A 12232-nucleotide genomic window follows, 5' to 3' on the forward strand; every position below is an offset into this window, starting at 1 on the left:
CAACTGAACCTCAACGTACAGATCGTTGAAAATGGAGTTTGTCTTACCATAATTTACACAGTTTCGAGCAGAAAGGTGTTCAGAAAATAGATGCATATCAATTAGCGGATGCTGTTGGATTTTGCACCTAATTCTCAGAACTTAAATTATGAGGAAAGTACCGTGTTGAGAATTGAAATTGAGATCTAGGGAGTGACAGGGTTGATACATCTAAGATGCAATAAAAGGTGTCATTGCAATTGTATTAAAAACTGCGTTTATAGCACAGAGCTGGTTCCTCGGTGTCTAATTAAGTACCGTAATCAGCGGTACTTCTAACTTTCCTAACATCAAATGCTTCATTTTCTTAATAAAAGGAAATACACGTCTGTAAATTAAAGTAATACGCTGAATGAGACAAACATCTCTTCACCTTGACTTACTCACTTCTAAAGCAACGAGCCAAAGCTGTAAATATGCCATCTGATGGCATCACTAACCATAAAACGGTAGCAATTTTTATTGACAGAGTACATTACCGCGCCTTTTAATAACATGCGGACTGCAAAGTTCATGTTGCCGTCAATCTTCAGCATAAGGGGCATCGAAAAACAAAGAGGAACAAAATGGATGGAAATCCTTCAATCACAACTAAGGAGCTTGATCATGTCTTCACGTAAAACGCATTTTCAATGATGGATCCCTAAACTCCACAGTTCACATGTTATTGAAAAGCTCGGTAGGACAAAATCATCAGAAAAGAAGACAAAAAAACTAGCATACGTAACAGGCATCGCTATTTCCTTTTTTCAAGCGAGCGGAGGCAAACACGACGCGAGCGCGAAAACATGCTCCTGTATTTGCAAGTGACTAACTCCTCGCATTTTCCTCGCGCCCGACTCGCACTCGCCTGAAAAACATAAAATGATACCTGTTCTGCAGGCTAATAAAACAATCACAAGGGAAGAATGAGGAAGGATGGCCGAAACTCTGATCCTAATGGTACAAATTGGGTAAAGACATGTTTTCAAAGTTGCGATTATGCGTCAGTGATCAAAATTCTGAGAAGAGTGGCCTCGTTCGCACTCATCATTTTTATAATACCTACGGTAAAGACCAGCATTACGCACTGGGCTAATAAGGCGAAAAATTAAAGTAAAAAACCTGTCCACCAAATAACAAATACTGATGGGTACCCCCCCTTTTACGCGAAAGCAAATATGTATATTGGGCAAAATCTTTCTGTGCGTCTTGTACGAGGAACATAACCTACCAAATAATTTACAAATAAAGAAGTCAAGGTGCAGAATGTCCATAGAAAATTGCCTCTATCAAGAAGCTTCCTTCGCAAACTCAGATACACAGTTCTATCTAATTAATTCATGCTTTTAGTGAGAGCCTTTTAACTGAGTGTCGTAAAACCAAAGCAAAGTAATTATACCACGAAGAACCAATCCAGAATTTAAAGAAAATTCATTTCTGGTTAAAGCGCCGGAAACGAGGCTATACTAAGTAGCTGTTTCAGTCTTACATCTGATTGGTCGAAAGGCACGATTTCTAGATGTACCAATCACGCAGCAAAAGTAAAATCAAAGCAGTCCCGGATTGGGATCGACACTCAATTGAAAAATTGCTCCAGAGGTTTGAAATGACGATCACTCTTACCTGAAGAACAAACAGATAAGCGTTTGCTTATCGCGATTTTTAACAATTTCGCTTGTAAGCACATGCGGTTTAAAATACCGCTTAAATAATTTAACGTATTTAATCTTAAATTTATCTGTACACTTTTTACAACACAAATTTTTGATTCCGTATGCCAAAATAGCTTTTCTTCGCCTGTTCCAAGCGAACAGTTGGTACACAAAGCCGCGTTGAAAAGCAGCACAAAATAGTACCCAGTCCACTCCTCTTTTTGCTGGCTTCATTTTGCGTCACTCAATTGGTTCAAACGCGCCGTTGTTTTCTGAACTGGACGCTTGGAGCAGGTCAGGTTTTTCTTTACATGATTAAAATTGGTTCCTGCTGAGTATCGGGAGTAAGCGCTCTAGTTAATGCAGGAACACAGTTACTTGGAATAAGGCAACCTACGAGGAAAAAAAAAAACAAGTTCAATCCCTAAACCTCACCGAACAAAATTTCCAAAAGTAACCTCTCAACTTGCAGAACTGACTGCCAAGCACCTTCTCAAAATTCCAATACATTAGCTTTCCTGAAAATATTATCTAGTTCCCCGGAACTCGGTACTAATTCAGCGTGGAGGGAGAATCACTGATCAGATCATGGGAGTTGCCGGGTCAGAAAAATCTTTCTTCATTTCACCGAAGGAAAGCTTGTTACATTATTTTAATTTAGCATAGAGGGTGTTTTTTTTTACGTTCAATTCTTCAACGGGAAATCTGAAGATAGAATTCTTTACCTCACAAATTACTATGGTCCAAACAAATTCGACGGGTATGCGCCGATCACTCAGTGATCTGGACAAATGATCGGAATGAACAACTAAGGCCTTGTTGACTCCACTCAATACCCGAGTGTGTTCTCACCCAACGCCGCTCAAAGATATCGGTATCTCCTGACATTGAGCTTTCTTTTCGGCTAAACAACCAAGAAGAGAGCGAAATAATATTTTATTTAGACTTACCAACTATTCTAGATCCATCGCTCTTTCTGCAGCGAATAATTTGTATTTTTGAGTTTGCACCAGACTGACCAGCTAAGATGCTCTCCACTTTACTCCAAACACTCAGTACTGATCCGCTCAGGATGTGGTACGTGCGCTGCCGCCGACCAACCTCACAACTCAGACCAAGAGTCATTCGTTTACAGTTACCTTTCCTGGAAAAAAAAAAAAAATTCTCGTCTGAGGGAAATTTGCCATCGATGGACTAAGAAGGTGTTTAATGGGGTCAGAAGCCACTGGATGTAATATTTTCAGCGGTCTCCAAAAAGACGCTGGCCGTTCAACTGTTGAGACAGTTGAAAAAAGGACACTTTTGGTGATGTCTTGGCCAAACAAAGCAATTAGTGAGTGTTATAAGGGAAAATGTACCTGGACCAATCATTTTATTCCCTCAGATCATAACTATTCAACCTCAATTAGACGCATTCGACCCACTTTCTTTATTTAGGTAATTTTGGTTTTATCAACTGAGTTGATTGTGTAAATTGGCCACCGTAAAGAGTTTCAAGGCTGACGTTTCGAGCGGTTAGCCCTCCGTCGCACCCGCCCATTTCGAACATGGGCCCTTGGCAAAGACTCTAACAAACTTCTTTACACTCACCAATAAGCGTGATTGCACTGATTGAGAGCTGATTCGTACTGGTCTACCCAACTACTCTGAGCTTCAAAGTCTGGTACCTTAAAAAAACAACAACAAAAAAACAAAAACAAAAACAAAAACAAAAAAACAAAAAGGGAAGATAATCCATTAGTATATGAATTATCATCGTTCATCTCAGGAAGAAATCACTTCTGATGTGGATCGCTACGATCCATTGGCATTCTTCCATACTACTAAATAAAGAAGACTCGCACACCGCAGTCGAACGTCGAGGTCCACATTGAAAGTGACTTTGTCTAGAGGCAAACAATAAATACCTCTTATTAACCGAGTTCGAGGTGCGTACGTGGGAACTGAGTTTTTCCGCTACAATTTATAGCCAAAGCGCGAAACGCGGGGGCCATAAATCCGAGCGGAGTAAAAGCGAGGACCCGTAACTCATAGTGTGGGCCGAGAAAACCTGGTTAGATAAATATTTATTACGCTTCTGGGTTCACGTAGAGGGAAAAGATTTCAATTTAAACACACTTACAGTGAGATACGGCCCGCTATATCGACAAATCAGGACGCATGTACTCACTGAGACATATAATAATACTTTATCAATGGAGTATTCACCACGAAAATGAATGATCACAACTTTTTCTTATGACAGCTTATACACCACTCAACGTTTAACTGTGTAAACTGCGCCTGAACAAGGCTGTGTAAACATAACTGAGAGTTTCATTCTTTAACTAAAGCGGTGACATGACATAAACAAATTTTCAATCGAGTAACTACTCTGAGAACACGAGACTGATTACCTTTTTGTACTTTTTCTTGACGTCTTCCAGTGTGTCTTGTTTTGTTTGTAGGCCAGTGTTTGGTCTGTATACATTTATCACATCCTTCTTCTTGCTTCGAGACTGGCACATGACCAAGATTGCAATTTTCTTGTGATTTCGCACCTGGTTCAAAATATATAAATCAATAAATAAATAAATAGATAAATACATTCTACAGTGTTAGTTACCTTAAGTTACTATCACTTTCACAACATGGTGTGTTCACAGTGGCGCGTTAGTAACTCGTCTTTTCCCGCGCTTCAAGCAGTTTGCTTGTATTTACAAGGAGCCCCCGGCTTCATCTGATATTAACTGCACCTCTGATTGTCCACCGGAATAACTTCGGCCTTCGTTTTACGAGACTCAACTGAAATAAGTTCTACAACGATTTATCTTTTTCAGTTTGATGTGTTTCCCTGCGACTAAATGGCATCTGTCTGGGTACAATCTCAGCGGCATTCTCGACCCGTAGTATCTTACATGATTCTTTTCGCTTTGCATGCAGCAGCATTTAGAACAATTGTCAAGTGAGTAAAGAAAGCAATCCAAGATTGCATTTCTTTTGCTTTACTTTGCTCTGTGATTGGTCCAGAAAACTTGCACCACTCTCTCGACCAATCAGATACAAAACTCAAACCAATCGAGACTTAGTCGCTTGCGTTTTGCCACGCTTTATGCAGTTTGGTTTGTTTTCCTTTGAGTTCTCACTGGCTCTTGAGGATATTTTCCTTTTCTTCTGATTGGCCGCAACAATTACTTTTGTTTTGGTTTTGCGACCATCAATCGAAAAACGCTCTTCTTTCAAAGTCAAAACTGATTTGGTGACATGTTACCAAAGAACTCACCTGGTTAGAAAGATAATAACCATCATCTTGGTGTAACTGAGACCGCCGTAGTTCAAATGATTCTTCCCAAGACATTCCCCGCTCCACGCTTATCTGAATATGCAAAGGAGAAGAAAACTTATTGACTCATTCATTGTGCTCATAAACTGTTAGCTAAAAGAAAGAAACTGGATTGGTTGGGGTGCCAGAATCTGAAGCTCTCTTTTCGTCAAAATTTTGATTCCAAAACATAGTTACGGGCTCGATGAATTACCGGGTCTTTAGAGAAACCGGCCCCAGCTTCGCTCGAACCCAGGCTTAAACTGGGATCCAGCGTACTGCACACTGAGTTAGCGCATATCCCAATTCGTGTATAAAATACAAGGTAATGTAATATAAGAACGAGGCAGCTTACTGTGTGTAACTCAGTGGTAGCTGTACCCATGGTTGAATTACCAGCAAATGTTTGTACACTCAAGTTAGTCACGGCTTCACCATGAGCACCGAGGTCTGAAAAACAAAAACAAAAACAAAAACAAAAACAAAAAAAAAAACAACAACCGCAACATCAAAACCAATTTTCTAGTTCACAAATAAATTTCATGTTGCTGTAAGTGTGTTCAGTAATAGAACACAAATGACATCAAAATGTGGTAAGAACAAAAAAGTGGCAAACCAGGCAGAGCCAAGTGTGTCACTGACGTTCTAACCACATTCTGACGTCATCAAATGTGATCTGTTACAGCACAAACTCACGGCAACATGGAATCTACGATAGTTGCTTTTCATGGTAAAAATGCAAAATGCTGTTAATGGTGACCTCATCTATGCTTCTGTCCTCCAACAGATTACAAGTAAGAACCAATCAAAATTCGTCTTTAATTCCGCTCATCTCGTGGAGTAATTGTTTTATTAAAAACGCCCCCAAGAAATTATTATTTTGTAAGAAGAAACTGGATTTTTTAGCTCCCTTTTGATTTTAAGCTGACGCGTACGCTTACCATATTTGTAGATTATGGTATATTGGCTGATATACCATAATGGCTAAGCCAATAAAAAGTCGTGAATTGCATTATCCAATGATCCAGTTTTTGATAACATGTAATATATTACGTAAATCAATTTGAAAAGTTCGATTTGAAATCGCAAGTATGAGTTAGACTAAAACTGCACGGCACAAAGTGCTGTCACCACTTGGGTGCTTCCATTCTGAAGTCACACAATTTAATTATCTAGATTAATAAACTCGCTCGAAAAACAGTCCCATGAACATGCGTTGATCTACCTTTATCAAGCTAATGTTGATAGTTTACCAAGGCTTTCAAAAATTCCAACGTTTTTTCTTACCAAGAATTCCTTCATCCCACCGTCCACTTCTCTTGGCTTGTTGTACCACCACAGACAGCGTTTTCATGAAGTATGCGAACAGGAGGTTTTGAAGCTCAACTTCAACACCAAGAATTCGATTTAAAAACCTTGAAATGTTTGTGAAATCTGATGAAAGAAAACAACATAAATAATTACGGCAGATTACGACTAAACAAATATAACTATTAACCCGGGAACTCCCGAGAGAGGCTGCCGTCTAATTTCTTCTCACAATAACACGTGCGAATCAAACATTTAGGCGAGGAGAATAGAGGAAATGATCGCCAACTAGAGAAGCTCTCGACTGTTTGACAAATACTCAATACCAAAGGAAATGTGCAAAGAAAAGTGTGGAAAATATGCATACTAATATTGAGGTGTAAAGATTTAAACTCCTATCTCTTTGTTGTTTGCCAATCATGTGATAGCAGTTCTTTTTATACTTAATGTTTTTTAACAAAGCTTGAGAAGGAAATTTTTACCTTTATCTAAAATGGTCACATTATTCTTGTCATCTTTGACTACAAGGCCCACACCGACCAGTGCTGTACGTACATCTGTTGGAAAAAAGAAAGAAAAAAAAAATGACCTAAGATGTTAGCATTTGCCATGACTGAGGAACAAAGAAGAAATTTGCATCACTATCAAAACCCCGTCCAGTTCCGAGCTTCAGTGGTCTCGCTGGCGAAAGATCCTTCAAGTTAAAAAAAAAGAAAAAAAAAAAACAACAACAACAACAAAAATAAAGGAAAAAAAACCGCTGATGAAGGATACTTAATGTTCTGTAGTCACATTTCCCCCATTCCCCCCCTTCGACTTAAATTGTTTACTCCCCCCCCGTTTTGCTGTTCACATTGCTAGGGGGGGGAATGGGGTGGGGATGGAGGATTTTTAGAAATAATAAAAGAAGTTCGTAATATTATTGAAGAGAAGTAAAAAGAAGTAAAAAGTAGGCGTTTTTAGAGACTCTTTCGAAGGTTTCCCAAGGATGCGAATGAATATCAGTACATATAAACATACCTTGAAAAAACTCTCCTTTGTATTCTTGTGGTGGTGGAATCATTGGTGGACTCTGGCCAGTGACGGCTTTCAAAACAGCCTCCAAAGCAGCTCTGCCATACTAGATATAAGACAAGAATCCTAAGTCAACTAATACTTACCAGGCCCCTTTGTGCAACATTAGAGCTTGTTTTAATTGAGTGACGTAAAACCAAAACCAAAGTGATCACGATGGCCAATCAGAAGAAAGGAAAATATCACGAGGGCCAATAGAAAAAGAGTAAAGACATACAAACTGCCTTAAGCGCTAGAAAACGGAATGTTACAGGCGCGATTGGATTTAGTCCGGTATGTGATTGGTTGAGAAGATGACGAGAGATTTTTGGACCAATCACGATCGGTGAAGTAAAACCAAAGCAATGTATAATAAAAAGAAAAATCGCGAGGGTTTGTAGAGCAGCAACTGACAATGGCAAGTACAGCAAGGCATTAACAGAAAACATTACTATTCACCTTGTTGTCAATATTGTATCTGCTTAAATCTTGTGACTCTGTGGCTCGTCGATCTCCGTGAGTAAGAGCGCCCTGGAAAGTAAATTTTCGGCATGATATCAATCCTTTTATGTCTTTCATTACAAAATTCTCTGCATGTTCTGTCACCTTAGCTCTGAGGAACTACGGTCCAAACAAACATTGCTACCTTATTGATGTTTTTCGTTCTCCTCATCGCTAGCAGTAGTTAGATTATGTATACATAGCTATACTGTGAGGAGAATTACCTATTGATCTGGCCTGTTTCAGGCGTTCATTCGCTAAAACAGAGCGAAATAATAAACAGCGCGATGCTAATGGAAGAGCGAAAACGAGGGAGATTTGGATCGAGTTACGAGGGTATTGGTCACCCCTGGGAGAGAAAGAGTTCAGCTGCCGCTAGGGAAACGATTTCTTGGCACTATGTGAATAAGGATCATGCGGGAAGAAATGGCTGATGTTATTCTGATAAAAATTACTATTCTCAAGTTAAAAAGATACACAAAACTTTAAGAAAGAAGGCCCACAGTATAGCTGGGCTGATAGAACTTTATCATGGCAATAAATACAATTCTAAAGCTTTCGAATTCACGTTGTACAGCTTACCAAACTCTCTAGTCTTTTGGCTACAATGGAAGCAAAGCGCCTTTCTCCAGCCAGTTCAGATATTAAAAACAGGTACTCAGGAGCACTAACTTGATTGGACCGGTGAGATCGACCTGCCAATTAATATTATTGTTATAACATGAAAATGAAAACAAGTATTTTATTAAGGTCGACTATTACTTTTTACCTTTAGCAACAGTTGAATTATCTCTTACCAAACTGTTGAATGGCTTTGTCTGCACTCCAAGGTAGTTCAAGAGTAATGTGAACGCGTCTTCGTTGATTCTGAAACACAGAACACATGAAAGTTTGTAAACGATAGGTAGAATTAAAAAGTAATACACGTATCGACAGAATGTATATAATGGTCCTTATTATACTGTTCATATGTTGACATATAGATAGTTTTAAATACCTTGGCTCTCCTGTCTGCCTGTAGAGAAATGCCTGAGCTGGCAGCTTCTGAGATAATCGCGATGCTCTAAAAATGTAGAAAAACTTTAAGATATAACATTAATGTGTATATAGCAACTTTTAATGGACTGTTGAAAGTATTCCGGGATTCTATTGGTTTTCCTTCACTACAATTTATGATTGTGCTAGTAAAGAAACAAAATGAAAAAACTAATCGCGACCTGGTTGACCGCTTTTTCCCGCGCTTTTTCCCCAAACTTTCCTCCTTGGGAAAGTAATGCATGGAAATTTCAGGTGTTCCGGTTTTGTTGGAGCAATTCACTTTATTGGGGCCACCGGACGCGCAATAATTCTTAGCTCCCTTCTTTGCCCTCTTGTCCGCCATGAAACTGTCATCTTCAGAAAAAACAACTACGTCACTTCCTGTGTAAGATGAGAGATTTGGCCGCGCGCAAAATGGACCCATTTCAGATTGCGAAATCCAAACTTTGAGGTTCAAAAAATTATACAAGAAAGTGCTTTTGGTCGGTCAAAATCGCTTAGCTGTGTTCATCGAGACATAAGCAAACAAACAGGGCAAAAAAAAATTTTACTTCATAGGCACTTTAAGTTTCTTAAAAGTTGACGGGAAACATTTTTAATCACAGACGTAAATCACTAACTAAATCATCAAACCTTCACTCCATCCATAAATCTATTTTTTTCAACAACGTTAATAATTTCCAAAGGCACATCTTGTTTGCTTCTCGACTGGTAGCTTACAGTTCCATCTTCATTACTAACCACACGACCTTTTCTTCCGGTCATCTAAGCACAATAAAACTGAGTCACATATCTATCTCATTGACGCCTAATTGATAATTAAAATGTATTTTTAAATAGTTTTTTTTAGTTGTTGTGAAAGATGGCGTCTTAATGCGTTAAGAACAAAAATTGACAAACAAGGCGCAGTCGAGTTTGTCATTGACATTTTTACGTCTTCTGAGATTTATTACCGAACAGACCCACACAAAATGGAATTCATTTGTTATTTGTTTGCATAATTTATAATTTATTTGTTTGCATAATTCTTTTAATATTCTCACCTCTGCAACATTGTCTGGTCCTCCAAGCTCATCTATTAGTTCATCTAAAGTGTTTGGAGGAAGACATCTGGACAGGATATCAAGCTTATCGAGCAACTCTCTTTTCATAGCTCTGCACGTGTCTGCAGCAGAGTTTGCAAGTGGTCCAGGGCTATTTGCTGAAGTTAAACTGGAAAAAGCTGGAGCACTTGCAGAGTGATGTAAAGTCTTCAGTCCACCTGTAGATAAAAGCAAGTGTGTTACTACAAATTTATCAACACATTCCCTTTGCTAATTATAGTGAGAGACCCGAGGGACTGCAGTCCAACTGCTGATAAAGGCAAGCGGGTGGTTATAATGTCAGGTCTGAGAAGACGAGCAAAAAAAGTGATTAACACCTATGAGCTTCGTATATGGCCTTGCTCATTGTAAAGTTAACAAATCGACAGTGGTTTAGCGTGGTCTGTATTCTTATCGACTACGATTTTTCCCTTTCACCCCTCCCCCCTCGCTTTGTCACTAGTCCCTGATCTTGCACAAGTCCAATATGGCGACCACATATTCGCCGCGCTGAATCTCGCGCCGAGGGACTCAAGACAATTTACTTGTTTTTATTTGAGTTCTCATTGGCTCCTGGTCATACTTACCTTCCTATGATTGGCTGTTATGATTGCTTTCGTTTTGACTTCACAACACTCTATCAAAAGGCGCTCTATTTTCCTCTGTTTTGATTGGCCATTGAGATGACCCTTTTACGACATTCAGTTGAATTGCATTCTAACAATAAATATCCGTTATTGACCAAGCGTGAGGTCAAGATGGCTGCATATTGGCCCATCTTGCCCGCTCGGGTAGCCAATCAGAACAGAGGATTTGCTTCATCTTGCCATCTATATAAAGCAAATTACCAGGTGGGTTCCACGAATGCTGGGTTTCCAGCCCATTGGGCCGTTTCGTTCTCTGTCCAGGTGTGTTCCATGGTAGGCCACCAACTTTAAGCCCAGCCGCAGCCAGAGCATTGTAATATGGATCAGGACTCCCAATCTGCGATTTGTTTTTTGAAGACTTCCGAGACTTTCGATGCAGCCATGGGTCTAAAAATGCACAAAAATAAGTAGAGAAAGTTTATCCTATAGCACTAATAGCTTCATTATACAGGCTTACTAAACACAGGCTTCTCACAACCAAAGCAAAACATTTGATCCTCCATTATCTCTTTACAGCCCCCCCCTTTACATTTTTAGATTCATCAACTCTTTACTCCTAACATCAGTATGAATATTCTCCATACTGTTCTCTATACATTTCCTAAAGTGCTACCAGGGAGAATTTGTCAAGTAATCAAAAGCTTGTTTAGTTGTTGATCATTTCCTTTCTTCTCACGACCTTAATGCGTGATTCAAGGGTGACATTGTAAGGAGAAATTAGATGCTGGTAACTCTTAGGGGGTCAAATGGTTCATTTTAAGGCCTCTGTTTGTAACTAATTTAATTGTCAATGTTTTTTGTGTACTGATGTAAATCAGGACAACTGAAACAAGCACAGCTAGACATACTAGTTGACTACAGAAAAAAAAAAAAAAAATGTGAAATAAGAATTAAAACAAATCTCGTTACCAAAACCGATATAGTTTTGTTTCTCCTTATCACTGTTGCCAGCCGCAGTCCTCAGTACTTGCCACATACAAACTATCACAATACATGTTTGCCTGTTTCTCTTGGGCTCGTAACATTTACTCTATTATAATAGAATACCGTGGGAAGACACAGTGGGCTAATGGTCAGTGGAGTGGACTCTGGGTTGAGAGGTCCTGAGTCGAGACCTGGCCGGGTCATTTGTTGTATTCTTGGGTAAGACACTTTACTCTTGCAGTGCTCCTCTCCACCCAGGAGTAGAAATGGGTACTAGTGAATTGTCAGGGAAGCCTGATGAAATGCTGGGGTGAGGGGGGGTAACCTTGGAATTGACCAGCATCTCCTCCAGGGGAGAGTGGTGCTACTCCTAATCACTCCACGCTAGGGTAACCAGGAGAAGTTGCGGTTAGGTGGGTCACTAGGAAAGCCTGATGAAATGCTGAGGGGGGGGGGGGGTAACCTTAAAATTGACTGGCATCCCCTCCAGGGGAGTGGTGATACTCTGTCACTTCATGCTAAGGTAACCAGGATAAGTTGCAGCTGGGTGAGCCCTTGGCTTGAGTCAGGGCTTGACACTAACAATAGCCAACTAGCCAAAGACTAGTAGAAATTCAGTTTTGGCTGGTGGTTTTCAATTTCCACCGGCCAGTTTGGCTGGTAAACAAACTGAAATTGTCATAACATCTACGAAAGTCACTAGCC

At 39.7% G+C, this 12232-nt stretch overlaps 1 protein-coding gene across 1 annotated transcript in view; it reads right to left on the reverse strand.

Moving 5' to 3' along the window:
* Window positions 1-228: 228 nt before the first annotated feature.
* Window positions 229-12232, reverse strand: part of LOC111333007 (protein strawberry notch homolog 1) — a 29042-nt gene continuing 17038 nt past the window's right edge. Inside the window, exons 21-36 of the mRNA XM_088743847.1 lie at window positions 10805-10990; window positions 9918-10135; window positions 9508-9639; window positions 8834-8899; window positions 8634-8703; window positions 8419-8531; window positions 7795-7866; window positions 7303-7402; window positions 6765-6839; window positions 6262-6408; window positions 5330-5424; window positions 4936-5028; window positions 4070-4213; window positions 3264-3340; window positions 2624-2817; window positions 229-2066 (exon numbers count right to left, since the gene is read on the reverse strand). Coding sequence (XP_088599973.1) covers window positions 1981-2066; window positions 2624-2817; window positions 3264-3340; window positions 4070-4213; window positions 4936-5028; window positions 5330-5424; window positions 6262-6408; window positions 6765-6839; window positions 7303-7402; window positions 7795-7866; window positions 8419-8531; window positions 8634-8703; window positions 8834-8899; window positions 9508-9639; window positions 9918-10135; window positions 10805-10990 — 1868 coding nt within the window. The 3' untranslated portion in view covers window positions 229-1980. The remainder of the gene's footprint in view (window positions 2067-2623; window positions 2818-3263; window positions 3341-4069; window positions 4214-4935; window positions 5029-5329; window positions 5425-6261; window positions 6409-6764; window positions 6840-7302; window positions 7403-7794; window positions 7867-8418; window positions 8532-8633; window positions 8704-8833; window positions 8900-9507; window positions 9640-9917; window positions 10136-10804; window positions 10991-12232) is intronic.

Source organism: Stylophora pistillata, chromosome 13 (genome assembly GCF_964205215.1).
Source record: "Stylophora pistillata chromosome 13, jaStyPist1.2, whole genome shotgun sequence".
NCBI classification, from domain to species: Eukaryota; Metazoa; Cnidaria; class Anthozoa; order Scleractinia; family Pocilloporidae; genus Stylophora; species Stylophora pistillata.